The sequence below is a fragment of the Brassica rapa genome, chromosome A04 (genome assembly GCF_000309985.2).
Source record: "Brassica rapa cultivar Chiifu-401-42 chromosome A04, CAAS_Brap_v3.01, whole genome shotgun sequence".
In the NCBI taxonomy this organism is placed as follows: Eukaryota; Viridiplantae; Streptophyta; class Magnoliopsida; order Brassicales; family Brassicaceae; genus Brassica; species Brassica rapa.
This window is the reverse complement of record NC_024798.2, coordinates 8,149,334-8,173,607: the sequence shown is the minus strand read 5'-3', so window position 1 is coordinate 8,173,607 and position 24,274 is coordinate 8,149,334. Positions and strand designations below refer to the sequence as shown.

The 24,274-nt window shown below is 33.7% G+C and overlaps 3 protein-coding genes and 2 long non-coding RNA genes across 10 annotated transcripts; 3 read left to right on the top strand and 2 right to left on the bottom strand.

Moving 5' to 3' along the window:
• The first annotated feature begins 1,341 nt into the window (after window positions 1–1,341).
• LOC103863723 lies at window positions 1,342–6,765 on the top strand. Of its 2 annotated transcripts, XR_632080.3 has the most exons (4): window positions 1,342–5,459; window positions 5,545–5,807; window positions 6,148–6,268; window positions 6,425–6,765. It is a non-coding gene; the product is annotated as an uncharacterized LOC103863723 (long non-coding RNA). The 2 variants fall into 2 exon arrangements; XR_004457558.1 differs by lacking the exon at window positions 6,425–6,765 and having other exon boundaries at window positions 1,349–5,459; window positions 6,148–6,366.
• A 3,947-nt stretch (window positions 6,766–10,712) lies between these two features.
• LOC117133624 lies at window positions 10,713–11,074 on the bottom strand. The gene is made up of 2 exons (XR_004457557.1): window positions 11,008–11,074; window positions 10,713–10,933 (listed from the first exon to the last, which is right to left on the bottom strand). It is a non-coding gene; the product is annotated as an uncharacterized LOC117133624 (long non-coding RNA).
• Window positions 10,933–13,194, top strand: LOC108871623. The gene is made up of 6 exons (XM_033290284.1): window positions 10,933–11,168; window positions 11,246–11,519; window positions 11,608–11,698; window positions 11,789–11,913; window positions 11,987–12,061; window positions 12,113–13,194. The coding sequence occupies exons 1-5, from the start codon at window positions 11,019–11,021 to the stop codon at window positions 12,058–12,060; spliced, it is 714 nt and encodes a 237-aa protein (XP_033146175.1). The 5' UTR covers window positions 10,933–11,018; the 3' UTR covers window position 12,061; window positions 12,113–13,194.
• A 909-nt stretch (window positions 13,195–14,103) lies between these two features.
• Window positions 14,104–15,314, top strand: LOC117133623. The gene is made up of 6 exons (XM_033290283.1): window positions 14,104–14,330; window positions 14,408–14,681; window positions 14,770–14,860; window positions 14,951–15,075; window positions 15,149–15,223; window positions 15,275–15,314. Exons 1-5 carry the CDS (start codon window positions 14,181–14,183, stop codon window positions 15,220–15,222), a joined length of 714 nt encoding a protein of 237 aa, XP_033146174.1. The 5' UTR covers window positions 14,104–14,180; the 3' UTR covers window position 15,223; window positions 15,275–15,314.
• A 2,101-nt stretch (window positions 15,315–17,415) lies between these two features.
• LOC117133622 (protein TPX2-like) lies at window positions 17,416–20,501 on the bottom strand. 5 transcript variants are annotated; one of them, XM_033290279.1, is made up of 7 exons: window positions 20,295–20,399; window positions 20,049–20,108; window positions 19,134–19,190; window positions 18,566–18,664; window positions 18,429–18,452; window positions 17,946–18,040; window positions 17,416–17,835 (listed from the first exon to the last, which is right to left on the bottom strand). In XM_033290279.1, exons 1-7 carry the CDS (start codon window positions 20,334–20,336, stop codon window positions 17,715–17,717), a joined length of 498 nt encoding a protein of 165 aa, XP_033146170.1. In that variant the 5' UTR covers window positions 20,337–20,399; the 3' UTR covers window positions 17,416–17,714. The 5 variants fall into 5 exon arrangements, with proteins under 5 accessions (XP_033146170.1, XP_033146172.1, XP_033146173.1 ...); XM_033290282.1 differs by lacking the exon at window positions 20,295–20,399 and adding an exon at window positions 20,424–20,501 and having other exon boundaries at window positions 17,537–17,835; window positions 18,429–18,488; XM_033290278.1 differs by having other exon boundaries at window positions 17,537–17,835; window positions 18,429–18,488.
• Between the last annotated feature and the right edge of the window lie 3,773 nt (window positions 20,502–24,274).

Genomic DNA, 24,274 nt, shown 5'->3' with positions numbered 1-24,274 from the left:
TTGCAATTAAGCTACATAGCGCTATCATTGTGAGATACAATACAATCTGGACTCTTGAGGTGATGTTTATTGGATCTTGCACTTGCGCGTAAAGCCCATTCATTTCGATTCCAGTCATGAAACAATACCCCAACGATATCCAACTCAATTTATCCATGGGATGAGGTTCTGGGACCCGTTCTTGTAAACGCCCACTCCTGCGCTGAGGTGGGCTAAGTTCATGAATGGGTCGCTTTCATTGGTGGCAAGACTATGGCCCGTACTATTTCTGAGATGTCTAGGTGGAGAGGTAGATGTTGAGGGTAGTGATTGTGATGCCATTTGGCTTTGTGGATCAACAGGTGTCGGGTGGTTCCCCTAAAAAATAAAAGAAATACACAAAGAGAGTTAGTAAGGTAGATGAAAACAGAGTGTTACAAAAGAAAATACAATATTGAACAATGTAATTATAAGAAATTTAACAGAGAGGGAGAAAAGGTTTTAATAATCGCGAAAGACAGTGTTACAATAGAAACCGGCTTTCACTATCGATAAGAATATATTAATTCTGTAAAAGAAGATTATATTAATTATTTCATTTGTTCATATGAAACAAAGAAAAACACTAAAAGAACTAAAAGAGAAAGAGAGTTGGAGAATCAAGAAGAACAGAGTGTCACAAAAGATACACTAATTAAATCCGATACGAAAATATTTTTATTTCAGAACATAGAATGTGAGATGAAAAATCCTGAAGAACATAGTGTTGCAAAATGAACCAGCTTTTACGATCTATAACTTTATATTAATTCACAAAGAACAATATGAAACAAAGAAATACACAAAATATAGTAAACTAGACGAAACAGAACGTTACATAAGAAAGTACAGAAAAGTTGAACAATATGAAACTTTTAGAGATGGAGAGAGGAGGAGAATCAAGAGAAAGAACCAGAAGATGGTGGAGGGGCTGCTGCCTCTCATAAAAGCAAGAAAAAAGGAACCATCTTCACCTAGAGAAATTGGTGAACGAAGAGTCAAATGGGTGGCTACATTTATAATAAGATCAAAAGGAAGGTTTAATTCAATTTATTTTGCGATGTTCTTCTTAGTAATCTTTTTTGTTTTCTTGGTATTACATCAACTACTTTGAAAACGATATTGGAGGTTATTTGGCGTTGTTACTCAATTGGGTTCCGATTATATGCAGTGAAAAACCCCACCCCCCCCCCCCCTCCCCCCCCCCCCCCCCCCCTACAAGGTCGGGACCACTTAAATCTCATAATTCACACATATTAACGTTGTGTGTTTTGACGTTGTTCCAATAAAATTGTTTAGACCTTAGGCAATTCTCGAGAAAATTTCATGTATTCATATCATATATGAATCATGTGTTCATGGAAATACATGATCAGAAATGCAGTTTTAAGAAGAAAAAAACACACCTTTTATTTTCATAGGATAAAAAGGACTGATAACTATTCAAAACATGAATAACTCTACCAATTATCATTTGTTGACAACACTTCATTTTAATATATATCTTCTAACAATTAATAAGCAGGTAACTTCACAAAATTTTCTTTCTTCACTATTTTAGTAAATTTATGAAACATTTACAGTGAGAGACTTATGAACATGAACTATTTATAGCTTTTTGAAGATCTATATCAATAGTCATGACTTTTCAGATTTAAAGTAGTTATTTTAAGATAACGCTTTTACAATATATTTTGAATACAGACTTTGACACTCTAATTCATTATGAAAATCATTTTAAACCATATACAAGTTTAACACATTATTAGAATGAAAAGACACGTTAATTATAAACATTGCACAATGAAATTGACAATATTTATAAAAAAACACATATTAAGATATTTCAGTTTTTTTTTTTAAAACTAATTTGTCTTTTATAATAAAAAGACACAACTCTTTACACTAATAAATTTTAAATAATGAAAAATAAATGTAAAATATATTTTTATGATGAAAAGACACATCTAAACATTTTTTATAATCCTTTTCCAATAGTTACATGTTAGAAAGACAAAAACAATCTCAGCCTTTTTTTATGAAAAGACAGAATATTAACATTAATTGAGATGCATATTATTAATTTATTTTTTATAATGAAAAATAAAAATATTAAAACTAATATATTTTAGAGAATGAAAACATACAATCTTTAGATGTAAAATATAAATTCTTATGATGAAGAAAGACACATCTTAAAATTTTTATACAACGTTTTTCAATAGTTTCATGTCGGCAAAACAAACCTAATCTTTGTTTTTTATGAAGAAACAACTTTTAACATTAATTGAGATTTCTATTATTAATTTATTTTTATAGTGAAAAGATAGAACTCTTAAAACTAATATATTTTAGAGAATGAAAACATACATTCTTTAGATGTAAAATATATTCTTATAATGAAAACAAATCTAAACATTTTACACAATGTTTTCTAATAGTTTCATGTTGAGAAAACAAAACTAATATCAGTTTTTCAACCCAAAATATTTTTATATTATTATACTGTAATTGTAAATATGTAAACTAAGCATTATCTTGCATATCCTCTCTAAAATTTATAAAATAAATGAGTTTTGAAACGGTTACTGTGTTTTTTTGTTAATCTGATCTGACATGAAACTGAGAAAAAGAAAAACAAAATACTTTTTTAAGTACCTTATTTATAACAAAAATGTTTTTCCATACACATGTTTATTATACAAAGACAGATTTTTTAACGTGTCTGCATCCACTTTTCGTAGCATTCATGACTTAGAGAAAGAGAAAAACGGAGAGAGAGGGACAGTAAAGAGCAAAGAGAGTAACAAGGGTACCATGTTGAGTTCTAAGCAGGAGTTCTTTACAAGGTGATTTATCATTGCTCCTTAAATAAATGAATGCAATACTACATGCTTCTAAACGCAATCATAATATGAAAATGAAGCAACACTAGATGATTTTGCCTCTGAAGAACGTACAAAATCTTGAAGAACGTACAAAATCTTGAATGCTTGGAATTGTCTTTGAAGATATTTTATCTCCTTCATCTTTGTTGAGAAATTTGGTTATGCATGTGGTTCTTTAATCATTGTGATCAGGTCTTTGTAGTATATTCCAAAATTCTAGCAAGTCGAATGTACTAGCATATTTTCCATCCCCCGAAGCAGTGCTTATAATTCTGAATGTAAAGCTGAATCCTGGTGTCTTAGGCTCTTTGTCCTCATTAACTAGTTTTGCTCAGAGATGTCTATCCATACCCAACCGCATCTATTGAATTTAGAGGTAGTAGTCCATGATCCATCTACCAAATATATGTTCTCCAATCATGTGGCTTGTGATTCGGAGTTACTTACTAGTTGTGATGTTGTAGGAACAAGCACATTTTCTGAGAACCAAGATTGGCACTTTTCCACTGTGTGTATGATTAGTTCTTGGAGGTACAGTCTATCCCTCTGAATAATTTATCGCTTTAACTTTTTTAAAATAACAAATTATCCAAAGATTTTTATCTAGTTTTGGGTCATTAAAACTGTTTTCTCCAAAAAATATAGTCCATGTTGCATAAACACTTGATAGCGGGAAAATATTCGGGATAGATGGAGTTGCAGGTAGCACATGTCTGTTAGGTTGGTGGGCACTCAAAGATGACATGAGTTACTGACTTATCAGGGTCCCCACATTGAGAAAAATGATTTTCACATCATATATGGCAACATATCAGATTCCTTGTTACCGCTATATGGCTAGTAATAAGCTATTAAATAATATAACACATCTTATGTAGAGCCGTTGTTCTCTAGGCAAAGGCTTGTAACACGGTGATACTGGACTCCATATAGACATGTTATGTTCCATTCTTTAGGATATTCTGTGCCACCCCGTACCCAAACTTAACAGCATATTGACCATTTTTCTCAAACTCTAACAAAACGTATCTCGATAAGTGGTTTGACTTATGGACAATTTATGAGTCAGTGGCATATCATCTTAAAACAAAATTTTTAAGCATCTCGACGTCCCATTCTTTCAATTCTCCTTTGATAAGGTCGCTGACAATTAATCTCGGATGTACCACCGGGACATTACGCCGTGCTAGTCTAGCTGGTGTTGTAGGAATCCAACGATCCTCCCACATATTAACTTCATATCCTGAATGAACTTTTGTCGAATCCCACATTGGAGCTTTTTGTTTTCCACGGTTTGTATTTTGAATGCTCGCCGGTCTGTTCGCGATATCCATGTCTACTCACTCTCTTGCCGACTTCTAAGTACCCTCTATGTGTGCCTCTCTTATTACCTTTTTGTATTCTCCTGTTCCTGGATACAATTCGACTCTTCTACGGCCAAATCTCAATTTGTGGAAAGCCTTTGATGGCTTCCTTATGAAAACATCCAGCAATAATAAATGTCAAGCCGCTGAAATACTAGATACATAGGAAGGATTATATGTAGAACTTACTCGAAATGGCGAAGTAAGTTTGTAGTATTTTTTCCCGCAAAATAGGAGCTAATAGAAAATCTGGAAACTGTACCAATCGCGTAATTGTTTTGCCAGGAGCGCCAAATTAAACTCATGGATCATACAAAATCTAATTCCACTCTCTTTTTTTAGTAGAAATTTTTTTTCTCATTTAAGATCGATTCGAGCTAGTTTTGCAAGGATCTTCTTCCTGGCTGATGCTCTCATGCCTTTGTTGCAGTGTTTGTGATCTTTCAAGTTACACGATATGCAATTATTCAAGATGATTATAAGCTTTTGCTATAGGATTTCTTATGATATGTTGTTATGATGTGTATTGTCCATCTATATTTTGCTTATTCAAATTTTCAGTATTTGAGTTTGTTCAGTCTTTAGTGGTTTTGATGTATTCTCCTTGACCATGTGGATTAAACTCTTCTAAATTTTTAATGAAAGTATGGTTTGGACAAAATGATGGATTCGAGCTCCTAAATGTGGAATGACACTCACAAGGAAACAAGAAAGAAGCTAAATATAACGAAGTCGAAAAACTATAATCTATTACTATAAAAAACAGTTTGCTCTCTCCTGGTGAAGACACGTAGGCGTCCAGGTCAGAAACTCGGTGTCTGTCGTCTCGACACGTGTCCGCTGTATGCTAAACGCACCGTTCCATTTATTCTGGTGTAGATTTCGTTTGGGCTTTGTCTACATTCGTGGCTCTTACTTTGCTTCATAAAGCCCAATTTTAGAAAGTAAGTAGGGATGTTCGAAACACGTCGTTTTTGATTATATTGTTTGATCATGTTTCTTCTCTGTCGTTGCGATATCAGGCGACCCTCTAGGGTTTTTAATCAAGTTGTTTCATCTTCTTCCTAACGATTCAAGAATCCAGCAGTTACAGATTCATCCTATTAAAGTCGTTCTTGAATCATCATCCACGATCTACCTTAAATACAAATTTTTCTCTTGAAAAGCGCTGTAACTTCGAGTATAAAAGGTTAGCATCCCTACTCTCGAAATCATCCTATCAATCTATTGAAAAACAAAATCCAGTTATTTACTGAGAAATGGCTAGCTCTCAGGTGAAATAGACTGCAGGAGCCGTGGAGATGTTAATGCGGCGGAGGCGAGATGTGGCCAAATAGATTGTAGGATGTGTTCATGCCAGACCGAGCCAAAAACGGAGAGGTGGAGCAGCAAAAGAGGAAACAAAGCAACATAAAAACTGAAACCATGAGAGGTGGAAAGCTCTCATGTGAGGATTACGACGGAGAATAGCCGGAAAGTTGCTGAATCTTTTAGCAGCGGCTCCTCCTCTTGGACCTCCACCGGTGGCAAGATTATGGTAAGCGACTGAATCTGCCCTGTTTCTTGGGATTCATTTATGATATTCTAATCTTAATTCATGAATGTGAAAAAGATACACACATGAACAATAAATGGTTAATAATGGTTGGAGCATGTGCTCGATGCTTTCTAGATTCCAATCTGAAAGTGCAGCGAGTGTGAGTTTTCCCCTTTACACATTTTTGCAAGATCAGTAATAATGGAGTTTATATAATGTTTGACATGAATGTTGATTGATTGAAGAATTAAATGGCAATGAGTTGAATTTAGTTTCATAGAAGGATTGATCATTGTATAAACAATCTATCGACTAATTTCTCTCTTAATTTTGTCTTTAGAACTGCAAATAAAGCAGTTTTTGTTCAGCACTGGATATGAAGGGTCTTTAAAAACATTAACATATTGATCATCTCGACATTAGAGTCCTTGAGCTTCTTCAGATTGGTCAAGAATAAGTGGGTAAGTATTCCACGCTCATGGTAAAGTACTTGACATTAAAGTCCTTGAGATTCAAGCGATTACCTATTTGATTCATTGTCTGAACTCAAATGCATTCGCTCACACATAACATTTATCTTGAATGTCTTCTCTAATGGAACTGTTATTGTGAAACAGTTTACAAGATTTTTCAGAGAAGAGTGAGGATTAAGAAGGAATATGTTTGGGGCTATTGGAGGAGCAACAAAGAGTATGTCCTTATGAGCTGGAGAGAAGGCTACATGAACTCATGGAGAGAAGACAAGAAGAGTATATAAAAGAGCTGCAGACTTCATCGCTAACAAACATCTTCATGTGACAGCGTCTGAAGCTTCTTGGTGGAAAGACACTTCATATGTAGTCTCTGATCATATACTGTAACAGTCTAGAATAAACTCCAACTATCAAAATCATCTCACTCTGCTCTTTGATCTTTCTCTAATTTTCTCCTATAAAATAGGCCTCTCGGCATTGAGAAATCTCACCTCTCACACTGCCAACGAAAACACAAAATAATTAGATCCTGAAGGCAACCACATCATTCCCTCAATGTTTTATCATTATCTTGATATTATCAATGCGTTTTCAATTTTGGTTCTTAATTTCAGCATGTTCAACTCATCCAACCAAGCTACTGAAAAAACCGTTCATGACTAATGTCTTTGTTACGTGATTTTTGTACGAAGAGGTGGTGACTGTTGGTGATTGCCCAATATAGGTATGGCTGTGGCCTTTTGTCAGACCACCAATATAGTAAAATAGAACATATATATATACGATAAAATTTGGTAACCAAATTGAACTTGGTGAAACATTAATTAATATTTATTAAATAATTAAATTACACAATTGAATCTAAACTATATAATTTAAAAAAATAAAGATAGAATTTCCCAAAAACAGAGGAAATCCCACTTACGATTTTGTTTAGTTTCACTAAATTCAAGTCAATAAAAAGAAAAAGAGCGAGTTTCACAGAAATGCTTTCTGTCGCCACACTCACATTTAGTGCTGGACAAATAAACATGAATCCAAAAACCGAATCCGTTCGGAAAGTAGCACCGAATCCGAACCAAAACTGGTTAAAGATCTAAACATGTTTAAAATTTTGGTATCTAGAAAACCAGACACGCATCAGACCCAAACTAAAATATTTTGGGTATCCAAATAGATCCAAATCTAATTTATATACTTAATTTTAGATTTAATATCTAAAAAACTGTTCAAAATATATGAGATATTTTTAAAGTTGTTCAACATATTCAAAAATATATACAAATAGTTAAAATTAAATATCTAAAATAGCTAAATAATATTCAAAACACCAAAAAAACTTGAATCTATTGATTCTCTATCCAAATATTCAAGATAAGGTAACTTTTTAAAAAACATTTAGGTATTTTGGCATACAATATTCAAATTTATATGTTATATATTATTATTTTTCTTTTAGATTTTGAAAAAAATATAAATTTAAACGGGTTATCTGAAACCCAAACCAAACCAACAAAGATCCCAACTGAACTCAAACCAAATTTATAAATATTCGAATGAAGCTGAAATGTTTAACTACGAAAACCTGAATAGATCCGAACCGACACCGAATGGGTATTCGAACGTCCACACCTACTCAAATTTAAGGAAACTAACAAGAAAAATAAAATAAAACCACAACTAAACAGTATACATAATCAAAACATATATTGAAAAATTGTTTAAAAAATTAATTTTAATAAAATATAACAAACCAAACAAAAAAGATTTATTAAATACATTATATAACTTGAGTTTGATAAAAAATATTAGTCAATAATAATAATTTAGTAAAAATCTCTACTAATAAAATAGGCTTTGCTTCTTTCCCAGGGTGTCCACCTCAGCTGCCAGCACATAAATTCGAGCTCCATAGTATCGACACGTGTCATCTCCGAATTATTTCATCTTTACGTTTCTTCTTGGCTTTTAATGATTCTTTTGATACGGGCCTCGGTGTGATGATCCAAGCTTCGGTTGAAGCCAGACTATGACAAAATTCTCAAAGAAAAAGAAGAGAAATTCTTCTGTAGAGAGAAGAAGACAGACGATAAGAGATTTGGTACATCGGTTGAAATCATGTTTTAAGCTGAGAAGAAGACGAACCCTAATCCACGTTGATACAGGTTCTTTCTCGCTGGTGTATGAAACGTAACCACGTCGGTTCATCTCTCCCTCAATTCAATTGACAGAGTTATTAACAATGATTATAGTATGCAATCAAGTCATCCACTTTCTCCTCATCGATCAAGATTTTTCACCTTCCCCATCACCGAAGTTCTGTATATAGAAGCTCTGTATATATATATATGTCACGCAAGGTGCCCAAGAGAAATCACAAAGCTTCTTCCAACGAAGAAAGTCGTCTCAAGGGGATCAGAGTCAGAGGAGTCGACGAGCATCACCAGCGTCGTCTTCTTCCGCCTACGGTGGAAAAACCCAGATCGTTGATTGCCTTTAAAATCCTTGGTATAACCATCCAATCACACCTAAAGAGAATATTGTTTTCTAATACTGATTTCTTTTATGCTTCTCAGGAGTTACAGGAATTCGTATTTGGCATAAATAGGTGGATTGAGGATTTGAACATATTAAAGTTGGATCATTATGTGTTGCAGCCACAGCTGCGAAAGCACTAAAGTAAGTTCTTCAAAGAATTTTCCAATCTTCAGAAGGGTAACAAATCACAACATTTTTTTGGCACCTTTATGAAATTTTGAAAGTGATCACCAGTATCCCTAAGTTTTACAGTCCATCTTGGTTCAAGGTTATACTGGGGCTCATAGACTCAATACTTTGAAGCACCTGTTGAAGGAAGATGCCATCTGTGCTAAGTGTATTCAATGTCACAAGAAGTTACATCCACTTCAAACTCACTGACTCACCAGTTTCCATTCGCTTCAACGACCTGACCAACTTTGTGGAGCTTATGTAGACGTCTTTATTCTACAGAACAGTTCAGGTTTCAGAAATATGAGCTGCTCATGCCTTTAGTTAATACAAACGTGGATTTGCCGGGTATTTGTTTCTAATCTTGGTTTTTCAATTAGCTAACATTTTATTGGTTTAATAATTGTCCATCTGTATTCAACCTTTCTTACCAAATTTTTCTGCAGACATTGTTCGTGTTGTTTGTGGCATCAAGAACACCTACAACAGAGGTTGTATGCTATCACTTTTAATTTCCCTTTCTCTCTCTCATTTACAAAGTTAATTTCTTTTGTTAATTTATTATGTAGGTACCATAGAGTTACTTTCGGACTTTATAGTTTGTAATTTTTTTTTGTTCTGAACGTTGAATTTTCACTAATGTGATTATATTTAAAAAAACTTGGTGAAAAATATGACTTGATCCGAAATTATATCATATACTGTAATATATTAGTTGATAAAAATATCATATAATATATTTTAAAATTGAGATATATTATTTTATACGAATATAAAATATTTAATCACAGAGTAAATTGACTTTTAATAATAAAATCATAGTATTGTATCACCTGAACATATCTAACATCAAATTATCATTGTTTAATAACATACATATCTAACAGCAAATGATCATTGTTTAATACCATAAATGGCAAACATCCAATAACAAACATAAAGTAGGAATCGATTCATTTTTCCTTGACCTTTTGCAGTTTTTCCGATTTCTTTAACTCAAACTTCACAATCTATTCTTCTCTTCATTTTCTTCACGGCCTCTCCCTCCGTCAACTCGATTCATCTCCTTCAAGTCGCCAGTTTGGCTTTGATTTCAAATATTTCAAATTTATATAGTAACTATCAATATTACATTTGTATACTATCTAGCTAACAATTAAAAAAGTTGTAGTGAATCGTTTATTTTATTTTTTAAATCACAAAATTAATATGTATTAAATAAAATGTATAAGAGAAATTAACAAAAATATTACAGGTATAAATAAATTATAATTAAATGTTTGATTTGAATTACAGTTTTGAGTAAATTAATACATTTTAATTATTGATTATAATACAAAAAAAACATTGATGAAAATGTGAAATAGTGACATTCATATCATAATATTTTAAAATAAAACAAAATATTATAATCAACAAGAATAACAAAATATTCAATATAATATTATTTTATTTAACTATATATTTCATAATATTTTGATTGTTTTCACTTGCTTACCCGCCCGTAGGGCGGGTTTTACCCTAGTCTATATATATAAAGGAGAACTTCCCTTCACCTGGCCTGCCACGTCATCACCGCAGGGGAAGGAGAAATCTCCACGTCAGCACCGTCTCATACGTTTGATTATTTACGGAAGGCGTTTATCTTTTGGGTTTTGTGTTTATTGTTTGTTGGTTTGGGTTGGCTTTCTCTGATTTTGATGTTTATGCTGGGCTTTTTTTTAATTTTGGCCCAACAACCACTCCTCTTTTTCCACGCCGTCTACTGACACGAAACTAAATCCTAATATCATCATCTTCATCGTCGTAGAACAGAGATCAAGTAACGGATCGCGATTTATGTTCAATCCATAAACACAACATTTAATCTCAGTAAATTCTCTCCCCACTACTCCTCAATTCACCAGAACCTTCGATCTCTTCGGATTCTTCAGGATTTGTATCCTATAAATAGGTATTCAAGGCTTCATGGTTATCACAGAAGGTTTTTTTTTCCTACTCATAACTCAAACACATACCGGCGTGAACTATGGCTGCTCCCCAGATCTCCCTTTCCGAGTTGAGGCGAGGACGTTGTGCTCGGATCGTTGTGACACGCCTGCTCCGATTTTGGGAAGCTAGGAATGCTAAGAAGGGCGGTGAACTAATGGGTCTCGATATGCTTCTGTTGGATGATCAGGTGAGATTTTTTTTGTTTAAACCTCTTATCTGTTTTAAACTTGGATTACAGCTTCTGATTACATCCTTATTCTGCAGTCTTCTCTTATCCAAGCATCTGTTTCTGTCCATCGGCTTAACACATTCCGAGAACTTCTACGTGAAGGAGCTATGTATGAGCTTAGTGGATTTGATGTGACTAGAAGCAGCAATCATTTCAAGCTTTGTGATTTTGTTGTGTCTATCCGGCTGAACGAGTTTACAAAGATGGTTGAAGTGGCCGCAGTTGATAATCCGATCCCTACTGAGCTGTTCAGGTTCCGAACTCTTGAGGAACTCATGGCGTTAGCTAACACTAACGTTCATCTTCCAGGTGTGTCTTCATCTCTTCTTCGTTCGTTAGAAGTTTATCTATGTATTCATACATCTTATCTTATACGGTATTATTATCTTTGTTACAGACATCATTGGTGAGGTTTCTGATATCAGGACAACGTACAATGATCACGCTCAGACAACTCAGCGAGTGATGGTTACTATCAAAGTATATAAGTAATTTTTCTGCCCATAATTGATTATTTATTTAGGAGATAATATACAATTGTAAGAGGAGATGATGTGAACAATTTTTATCCTTGGCAGCGATGCAACTGTGTGCGTCAGTGTTTTCGACAGTGTAGCTGAGCTACTCCACAAGAGGCTGGAGGCTGGTGTTGTCCAACCTAGAGTGATGGTGGCTACGAACATCAATCCTAAGTTTGTAGGAGGTGAATAGCTTCGTATTATATTTAGGAGATTTCATATTTCCATGTGTTAATCTTTGTGTTAATCTATATGCAGGTCGACTTTATCTCAATGCTATCTCTGGGACTCATTTTTATTTTGACGTGACGGCAAGCCGGACTCTATTTTGACGTGACGGCAATACATGAGTTTATCCATTATCTGATAATATACTACTTATAGGTTGTCTTCCAAACCCGACAATGACTCCACAAGTGGGAAGTCTGCCTGTAGACTGTATGAGAAATCAGCCAATTTACAGCATGAGACTGTAAGAAGACCAGATATAGATAGGACTATGTTCACAGCATGGATGGTCGCAAATGAGACTTATGAAGAGGCCCGAGAGCTAACCTTTGTTGAATTTCAGAGTAGGTTTACATACCACAGTGATGAAATAATCTGGACACCAAGACAAAAGGTCACTGCTATAGGAAGGATAACTTACATCCACCCATCTGCTGGTGATCTCTATTACTTGAGGATTTTGGTTAATGTTATACGAGGTCCATCAAGTTTTGATGCCCTCCATACTGTTGGTGATGTGATGTTCGAAGAGTTTCGGAATGTATGTTATGCTAGAGGGTTACTAGACGATGATAAAGAGTGGCATGAAGCTGTAGATGAGGCATCATATTGGGCAACTGGAAAACAATTACTTCGACTGTTCATGCGGATCTTGACCTACTACAAGGTTGGTAACCCTCTAAAGTTGTGGAACCATGTGTGGAGGCATTTGGCTGAGGGTAACTAAGAACCATTTAAGTGGGTCATTGTCTCCCTTTTGGAGATCAATTCACCAGTTTTTAATATTTTCCTGCTACGATGAGTTTAGACTCAAACCTTTCTCTTTTATGTTTTCAAATAATAAAATAAAAAACCAAAAAAGAGGCAATTTAAATTGCCCAAAACATGATAACATGAAATCTATAATTATTCCTGCTTAAAACATATTATGCAATTTTTTTAAAAAAACTCGATGCGATTATCCTAAGTGCAACAATATAATTGAGGTTACGTCATCCCACACAAATATCTAATGTCAGGTTTAACCTATATTTATAAGATATTTAAACCCACAACCATACCTTAAAAGCGTTGACCATATGACTCAAATTCTCTGGATGATAAAAACAGAACATTTTACATTATTTGAAAATGATAATTGGAATTTGAAAGGAATACATAACATAGCTTCTACGTATTATCAACCAAAACCAAAAAAAAAAACATCAGCACAAACTAGCTACCATGCAATTGCAGAACACCTAGGTACAGAGCTCTGAAAACAGACTTAATCAATCGATCATATAATTCTCCATGGACAGAGTTAATATTCCTCCACTTAACTGTTTTTCTGCCATACTAATGTCATTATATGTCGTTAACTATAAAACCGTTATCAATGATTCGAGTCCGAATACGTTAAGGCCAAAAATAAAACACTTAAATGTTCACCATAAAAAAAAATCAAAGCTATCTATAACTGCCCTAGAAAACAAAAAGCCAAATGAAAATAAATACTACCATAGGAGCAGACCGTCGAGTTACAAGCTACGTACATACAAGTGTCTCTCTGATATATTTGACTTTCACAAGCTCCAAATATACCAAAACACTTAAATGGGGAAGAAGAAATCTTAGATAACTATGTAAGCACCAATTAAGCTCCAAAAAAATCTTTTATAAACAGGAAAGTCATTAAATCCACGCTCTCATGCAAGCAAAGAATGGAAAATATATATACTTTAGATATATAAAGGAGAACTTCCCTTCACCTGGCCTGCCACGTCATCACCGCAGGGGAAGGAGAAATCTCCACGTCAGCACCGTCTCATACGTTTGATTATTTACGGAAGGCGTTTATCTTTTGGGTTTTGTGTTTATTGTTTGTTGGTTTGGGTTGGCTTTCTCTGATTTTGATGTTTATGCTGGGCTTTTTTTTAATTTTGGCCCAACAACCACTCCTCTTTTTCCACGCCGTCTACTGACACGAAACTAAATCCTAATATCATCATCTTCATCGTCGTAGAACAGAGATCAAGTAACGGATCGCGATTTATGTTCAATCCATAAACACAACATTTAATCTCAGTAAATTCTCTCCCCACTACTCCTCAATTCACCAGAACCTTCGATCTCTTCGGATTCTTCAGGATTTGTATCCTATAAATAGGTATTCAAGGCTTCATGGTTATCACAGAAGGTTTTTTTTTCCTACTCATAACTCAAACACATACCGGCGTGAACTATGGCTGCTCCCCAGATCTCCCTTTCCGAGTTGAGGCGAGGACGTTGTGCTCGGATCGTTGTGACACGCCTGCTCCGATTTTGGGAAGCTAGGAATGCTAAGAAGGGCGGTGAACTAATGGGTCTCGATATGCTTCTGTTGGATGATCAGGTGAGATTTTTTTTGTTTAAACCTCTTATCTGTTTTAAACTTGGATTACAGCTTCTGATTACATCCTTATTCTGCAGTCTTCTCTTATCCAAGCATCTGTTTCTGTCCATCGGCTTAACACATTCCGAGAACTTCTACGTGAAGGAGCTATGTATGAGCTTAGTGGATTTGATGTGACTAGAAGCAGCAATCATTTCAAGCTTTGTGATTTTGTTGTGTCTATCCGGCTGAACGAGTTTACAAAGATGGTTGAAGTGGCCGCAGTTGATAATCCGATCCCTACTGAGCTGTTCAGGTTCCGAACTCTTGAGGAACTCATGGCGTTAGCTAACACTAACGTTCATCTTCCAGGTGTGTCTTCATCTCTTCTTCGTTCGTTAGAAGTTTATCTATGTATTCATACATCTTATCTTATACGGTATTATTATCTTTGTTACAGACATCATTGGTGAGGTTTCTGATATCAGGACAACGTACAATGATCACGCTCAGACAACTCAGCGAGTGATGGTTACTATCAAAGTATATAAGTAATTTTTCTGCCCATAATTGATTATTTATTTAGGAGATAATATACAATTGTAAGAGGAGATGATGTGAACAATTTTTATCCTTGGCAGCGATGCAACTGTGTGCGTCAGTGTTTTCGACAGTGTAGCTGAGCTACTCCACAAGAGGCTGGAGGCTGGTGTTGTCCAACCTAGAGTGATGGTGGCTACGAACATCAATCCTAAGTTTGTAGGAGGTGAATAGCTTCGTATTATATTTAGGAGATTTCATATTTCCATGTGTTAATCTTTGTGTTAATCTATATGCAGGTCGACTTTATCTCAATGCTATCTCTGGGACTCATTTTTATTTTGACGTGACGGCAAGCCGGACTCTATTTTGACGTGACGGCAATACATGAGTTTATCCATTATCTGATAATATACTACTTATAGGTTGTCTTCCAAACCCGACAATGACTCCACAAGTGGGAAGTCTGCCTGTAGACTGTATGAGAAATCAGCCAATTTACAGCATGAGACTGTAAGAAGACCAGATATAGATAGGACTATGTTCACAGCATGGATGGTCGCAAATGAGACTTATGAAGAGGCCCGAGAGCTAACCTTTGTTGAATTTCAGAGTAGGTTTACATACCACAGTGATGAAATAATCTGGACACCAAGACAAAAGGTCACTGCTATAGGAAGGATAACTTACATCCACCCATCTGCTGGTGATCTCTATTACTTGAGGATTTTGGTTAATGTTATACGAGGTCCATCAAGTTTTGATGCCCTCCATACTGTTGGTGATGTGATGTTCGAAGAGTTTCGGAATGTATGTTATGCTAGAGGGTTACTAGACGATGATAAAGAGTGGCATGAAGCTGTAGATGAGGCATCATATTGGGCAACTGGAAAACAATTACTTCGACTGTTCATGCGGATCTTGACCTACTACAAGGTTGGTAACCCTCTAAAGTTGTGGAACCATGTGTGGAGGCATTTGGCTGAGGGTAACTAAGAACCATTTAAGTGGGTCATTGTCTCCCTTTTGGAGATCAATTCACCAGTTTTTAATATTTTCCTGCTACGATGAGTTTAGACTCAAACCTTTCTCTTTTATGTTTTCAAATAATAAAATAAAAAACCAAAAAAGAGGCAATTTAAATTGCCCAAAACATGATAACATGAAATCTATAATTATTCCTGCTTAAAACATATTATGCAATTTTTTTAAAAAAACTCGATGCGATTATCCTAAGTGCAACAATATATTGAGGTTACGTCATCCCACACAAATATCTAATGTCAGGTTTAACCTATATTTATAAGATATTTAAACCCACAACCATACCTTAAAAGCGTTGACCATATGACTCAAATTCTCTGGATGATAAAAACAGAACATTTTACATTATTTGAAAATGATAATTGGAATTTGAAAGGAATACATAACATAGCTTCTACGTATTATCAACCAAAACCAAAAAAAAAAACATCAGCACAAACTAGCTACCATGCAATTGCAGAACACCTAGGTACAGAGCTCTGAAAACAGACTTAATCAATCGATCATATAATTCTCCATGGACAGAGTTAATATTCCTCCACTTAACTGTTTTTCTGCCATACTAATGTCATTATATGTCGTTAACTATAAAACCGTTATCAATGATTCGAGTCCGAATACGTTAAGGCCAAAAATAAAACACTTAAATGTTCACCATAAAAAAAAATCAAAGCTATCTATAACTGCCCTAGAAAACAAAAAGCCAAATGAAAATAAATACTACCATAGGAGCAGACCGTCGAGTTACAAGCTACGTACATACAAGTGTCTCTCTGATATATTTGACTTTCACAAGCTCCAAATATACCAAAACACTTAAATGGGGAAGAAGAAATCTTAGATAACTATGTAAGCACCAATTAAGCTCCAAAAAAATCTTTTATAAACAGGAAAGTCATTAAATCCACGCTCTCATGCAAGCAAAGAATGGAAAATATATATACTTTAGATATCGTCACATGAGCCCAATATTTTTAAACATCGACAACTTCAAAGAAAAGACCCTCCTTGATAATAAAACTTTCTTTGACATACATAAATTTTAATAAAGACAAGAAAAAAATTAAACGTTTGCATAACATAAAATTAGTTCCAAAATGTAAAAACACAAATACTCAACTAACCCTTATTCTAAACATGGACCTCCATCATCTTCATCCAAATACATTGTGTTTATGTATTTAATTACTATTTAACCACCACCTATACATATAAAAACATATATATATATAAGTAAAATAAAACACTAGCATGAAACAAAAAATATAACATATACGGAATAAAACAAATTCACGACCTTCCGCGTGTAGCGCGGACACACCCCTAGTATTTAATATTTCTCAATGAAAAAAAAGAGTTGGGCTCTTCCTGAGCTGTTCACCTCATCATTTGCATATAGCTAACTAATGCCACTTTATCAAATAATATTTGCCAACCTATTTTGAATCTCCATTAGCATTTCTCCAGTTGTAGATAAACTATAATGTGTGTTACAAAAAAAAAAAAAAAAAAGAAGAAGATAAACTACAATCTATAGTTGTGCAATCAACTAGCCTTGGATTGAAAATTTCCATGGTTCCATATTTGTTATCATCTTGTTCTGATTTTGCTTATAAAAACTTTAACACTCAACTGGATATACGGAACAAATGAGAGTGACTACTTGTATAGAGATCGATCATTTATTTAACTCTACGAAAAATTACAAGAAGAAGCGCAAAAGATGAGAGACAGAAACTTGCCAAGGCGAAAAAGCAGAAAGGGTAACTGATTGGAATGAAAATAGCAAAAGCCTCTAACTGAGCAAGTGGCTCTTAAGATTTAAGCATGAACATGGTGAATATGATAGAGATAGTATTGGTTGTTGAACACACAAGTCCAACAAGTACTGTTAACATTTCCAAAGCTTGGTTCCTTTGGCATCGTCAACGGTCTGCTTGATCTACACTCAAATATATTAAAAAAATTAATTCAGATTTATTAGTAGTAAACTATATGAATCATATAATACTATTTATATATCATTGAGAATCGTTCTCGGACCAAACTAACCTCTGTGGAAGGAAAGGTCGGTCGAAGAAAGGCATCAGTTGAGCTTTCGGAACCATTTCCTTTCTTAGCATACGAATCTCTTCCTCTTCTATCATCTGTTTCACGGTTCGGTTTAATATTGAGAATTCTTTTCAAACCGTATTAAACCGAGTTTAAATAAAATCGTTCCTTTAGCTGAAGAAATTTCGTTATATCGATGTGTTTTACTTAAGGACTGATATCAAACCAAAAAAGACCCATATCATATGAGAAAAGTTGGCCTGGATTTAGTATCTTCTTACGAAACGGTTTATTCCGTTTATACACTTATTACTTATACCAAAGCAGCTAAATCATTTTTCAATTCTCGACTGGCCAGGTTCATATAGAGTCATGTATTGTGTTCGTAGGAGACAGTCCAAGTGAGACCAAAACCAGTCAGAGTACTGTTTGAAAGGTTGTTCTCTAGCCTGATGCTAATTGTAAGCCTTTTTTGTAAGTTACCTTTTGCAACTTCTCTTCTTGTTTCTTTTGCAGTCTCGTGATATAGTAATTAGTTGCAACCTGCGAAAATGATGAACGAGCTCCATGGAAATAGAATAGTAAAATTAATAAAAATTACAGAGGAAGATTGTGTAAACCGAATAGTTGAACATGGCACGTTTCACTGCTCTCTCGCCAGAGTGAAGCTTGAACGCAAGAGGCTTTTTGTTCTCTTTTGCTGGTGCTTTTGCAACATTCTGATTGATTGGAAAAAAACAATTACATGCATGTTATTAGTCGCAGAAGTAAATATATTCATGTAAGACCGTATATTAGAATGTGCAATTGGTGAATTTGAGCAAGAACAGAGTTGGAAGATGTGTTTCTATAAAAAAATAATATTAATATTTTCTATATTGCAAGGTTCTTGATTGTTTTTAGTAAGACCTGACCTTAACTAATCAAATATATTATCGAAGAACTTTGTATAACATTTCAAATAATTTGAGACGGCTTAATGCATGTAAACACAAAATGCATTGATATATATAACAGTTATATTTATAGGACGTAGTTGAGAGTTGCAACTTGCATATTTTCTTTAGTACAATATTTTCGTGTAACATGCCTTTTTATTTTACGTGTTATTTTGCGGATATCTATTATCTTATTTTAATGAAAAAACTCATTTTTACAATTTATCATAGAATCTCTGTATGAGTATACCTTAGAAGCGGCTGCCTTGGTTTTGTCATGCGCTCTGTCTTTGAGTTCCACTTTGGTCTACGATAGAATTTTCATGGAACGATCGCAAATTGAGTCATTGTACGAGGATTTACATGATTGATCACTATGGTATTTAAGTACACTCCAAGATATATACTTTACTCTTTGTTTACAACTTTCAATCGAGAACTTGACGAGTAACACATAATATAAATACATACAGTAGAACACAATTAACGTGTGAATGTGTGATACTACTTACTCTTTTTAACCAACTTAAGGTTTAATATACCTAGAGTAACTCAATGTGAAATAGTAGTTAATTAACTAACTTGTTATATATTAGAAAATGAAACCTTGGTAGACTATTTCTTAATTGTGAAGCTTTTCATGAAGTGACATTTTAAAAACTAGATTAATTAGTGGGATATCCCTATAGATTCCGATTTCGTTAGTAATATTTCTATTAGAACATTCTTAATTGTGAAGCTTTTCATGAGGTTTTAATGAAAGTAAGTGTGTTTCAAAAAAAAAAAAGAACATTCAAGATTTAACTTGATTATACTGAAATTGGCAGAAAATTGATGTTATCATCATTTTGGATAGAAATTGTTTTAATTTATTTTGAAAAACAAATAAATAAAACAGAAAAAGTATTGGTGGAATTTCTTTTGCTAAAAAACCTTTGAAGGCATAAACTTATATTGTTCATCAATTGGTTTTTAGGCCAAACATATACGCAAGTTAGAGCCTTCAAGCAAGATTTTCCTTTTTCCAATATTAGCCATGAGTACGTAAAAATGAAGAAACTTGATAAAATGTAGAGTTTAATGGTTAAAACTATACACATTCATTAAAATTTGCCTCACAAGAAAAATAAACAAGTAAATAAAGAAAATGAAATCTTCATCTCACCATTCTTTTACCGTTGGAACCCAGGGAGAGTACAGAAGAAGTTGGACTTGTTTTCCCATACTTTTTAAAACAAGGAGAAAAAAACTTTGTCACTAATAACGTATAAGAACATGTCACACGTGCCCAGATTTCTATACACGTGCAAGCATACTTACATGCAATGTATATACGTGCACGAAAGTAAACAACTAAAAGTAACTAATAATTGAAGTTGATGAAAAAGTAAGTAACTAATTATTGAATAACCTTGGGTGGGGATTTTGTGTGTGATGATTTTCCAGTACACATGTTTAGTAGAAGAATTATATGATATAGTATATAGTGTTCCAAAAAAGTAGATAGTTGTTGTAAAAAGCAATTTAAGAATAACTCAACCAAAAAGCCAAACTACTCCTTTACGAACTCCCTTTGTTGGCTCAATTTATAATGAACTCTAAATTAGAAAGAAGTGAAAAATAAAAATATTACTTGATGAGTGAAAGAGAGAAGAGATTAAGTGAATTTATAGAGAGTGAAGGACGAAGCAAAGACATAAAAGTTTGGACAGTAGTAGCTTTCCTAAGTGGCGTCTGTTGCTGCATCGGCAACAAGCTTTAATTAGGGTTTTCTTCAAAAAAATTTCATAATTTTCTTTGTTAATTCTATATGATAATGAATACACATATCTCCATAAGTATTACAGGGTACTCGATGTTAGTATTTGTATTTTATTTTTGGCTGTCTTTGAAACTTACATCATACAGAGAATTTTCAAATTATAACTAGCAATTCAAACTAGGCCAGTTAATAAGAGATGAAAGAATAATTCAATGTTAAAAACACAAGCAGCGAGAGTACGTGTCATACTTTATCTATATTTTGTAATTTCAAAGGAGTTAAAAAAACATACGTACTTTCGAAACATGAAATGTATTTTATCCAGAGATATATAGAGATTTCTCGATACAGATGGATAAGCAGTTCAGAGAGTGTTACGATGGTAATGTTGTCCGACAAAAAAAAGTGAATTGGTAGAGCTCTCATGCACCAAACTTTCTGATTAAACTTCGCACTCGTGCATATTTCTACATTTCCGACGTCCTTCATGTTTCTTCACATCTCATCTTCGGGATTTGTACTACTTCAATTATACAATCAGCATACGTTAATCTTTCATTAATTAATATCTTGATGTGAGAAGAGGTTTTATATTGACTTCCTGAAATAACTTTATATTTAAGAACTCTCCAGAACCTACTAGAACCAATAATACTAAAATATTTGTACAATTATTTATTATTATACCCGTCCGAGTAAATAGGGTTTAAGTTTTGTCCATTTGAGTTTATCTGATTGAAGGTTCACAATGTCTAGCTTAGGTACTATCTTACGGAACTAAATGTGTAAACTGATGAAGGTAGCAGCAACAACCGTCTGGACAAACTGCAAATTAATGCACACTTCAACTCGTAAGTCATAAGTTATCAGCCAAATCCATACAATAAGGAAAATAAACATTGTTGTTTTTTGTTAGGAGTGATTACTTTCAGGGAACCCCTGTTTTTTTTTCTTAGATAAGTGTTCCAAATTATAATTCCAGCCTATATAAGAAAATGAATGTGCGCAGGCATGGATAAGATCAATCTTTGGCTACCTAACTTGATTAGTTCTCCGACAACAAGTAAGGAATCATCTTCTCTCGATAAACGTTTTAAGAGGTTAGGTGTACATGAAAGCTTTTTATTCCGGTTCACCGCGAGGAATTCATCGATATATAGTTCAAGCTTTTTTTGAATAACAAAATTTACTTTCAATTGAAAAATGATATATAAAAATTTGTAATTTTCTAAGAAACATTTTTCTCGTCTGGACGTCTTTAAATACACCAAAATACAAACTAGAAGTACGTATACATTTAGGATGATATGCTTGCAGTTGCCTAGGCCCTGACTCACCCTCCGTGGACGAACAATTCCATTTTTATCTAAATTTCGGAGTAAACGGCGAGGTCTCTGGTTCAAATCCAGAATGACCCAGCTGCGCCAAGGAAATAATATAAGAAGGATCTGACTCCTTCATGCATGCTCCACTTGGCCATTTCATAAAATGAGAATGATATTTCGGTAATGGCCGGGATAGCTCAGTCTCCGAAAGAGCTTCGTTGATCTATGATTTATATTTCGTTTTTTTCTTTCCTTTTCGTTTGTTTCGAGAAAGAGATCGATCAATTCCTGTTCCCATTTATGTTTTGATGTAATGATATTATGTTCTTCATTAAACGTAACCATAGTCTTAACGCCTCAATAAAAGTACATTATTTCAAATCATCAACACAATCGTCTTGAGTTTGAATTATTTTGTCCTATTTCCAAGAATTTAACATATATATATATATTCTAAAAATTATTATTTTTAATTATTTCACAAGTTGTGCAGAAAACAAAATTTTCTTCTAAAATTCGACGACTAGCTATAATGTTCTAAGGTCTGAAAAGGTTTCCGGTTCTATAAATGAAAAATAATGGTTGAAAGTTTAAATGCAAACGTAACTATTAATGTTTACATTTAAAATAATCATAGCCCATGCATCATAAGTCATAACAAGCAACTTAGTGAATGCTACTCTGTTTTATAAGAAGTTACGAACTAAGTGAATGTGGAATTATTACTACGAAAAAGTATAAGGAATGAAATAATGAATCCTTTACCAGTAGACATACCTTTGTACATTTTGGAATCACGTCCTCTTTAAAGGATTCGTACGTGGCCCTCTTTTCAAAAAAAGGTTTGAAAAGATTTAACCAAAGAGGTTGTTAGCCTAACAAACCCTCAATCTTGAATGTTTCTTGGTGAGTCATCTATTTCAGGGAAAGTGGTCGACAAAACTGTTTATAATTTTGTCTTATTGTTTGTTTTGTGAAATGAGATGATGTACACAAACATACGTGAGAATAATGCAAATGAAAGGTTAAGTCGAATGTCATACTGTTAAGTTAGGTCCATGATTGGAAAAAGGAACCTAACTCATGCAATCCTTTAATCTCAAGTTTTGCGTTTTTTGTTTTGTCGTGGGCATGGCAAAACACCAAAATACATGATTACAGTTTAGTGACAAATTGACCACGTAACATCCATGAAAGACAAGTGTGAGATTGACGTATATAGTAATATTACGAAGCATAATCTATCTTTTAGCAATGTTATTCTACGCTTGATCTTATCTACATTCAATATTACATTATACATACATATATATATATATATATATATTATATATATATATATATATAATATATATATATTATATATATATATATATATATATATATAATTTATGTGTGTGTGCGTGTGTGTTCGTGTGTGTGATACTCAGATGAATAAAATGGCATTAATCTAGTGTCTATCGTTTTTGTTAGTCGGGGTCGGATATGTTAGCTGCCGCTTGATGCATATTGATTGTAAAAGTTTGAAGATGAGGTGCTACTCGGTCTGAAATTATCTGGTTATATAAATATATATATGTATCTTTCAAACTTGTAGGAAAATAATTAAAAACCTTACTTATATAGATTTGGCTCTTGGAAGTCTAGCTCGATTTATTTAACATTTTTCCAAAAAAAAAAAAAGTCGAGCTCGATATCTTTAACAACAAAACAATTCTGATTATCAGAATATATATATATATATATATATATATGTGCTTTAGAATTTATTATGAAGTTATTTGTACGATCAATAATATAATCAAATTGTTTTTAGTTAATTCTATCTATTCTCCAATTTGAGTTTATTTGTACGATCAAATAATACAATCAAATTAGTAATGGGATATATAAACTAATTGGAGGTGAGATATCTTAACTAATTGGAGGTTGGGTATCCTTTGTCACGTTTGGCAATCAAAGAGCATCCATCTATTTTTTAACAAACCAACCAAAGAAGAAAACTCGATAAACGTTTTACAACGTCCCGACAATGTTTTATTTCGAGCAGTCTGAATATGAAGCAAAATGTTATAAACATTGGACTAAAAATGGAAGATAGCTATGGACTTTTCTACTGAACCACATAAACCGTAGTTATCCTGAATTAAGCCAAGCACAGCAAAAGTAGCTATTCTAATCCTTTTTATTCGTAAAACTGTTAACAATAACAATGCTCAAGCCTATCAAACAATGAAGTGAATACAATGGACTGACAACATGAAGCCAAACCCCACTCTATTAAAACCTGCAGTGGTAATGTTG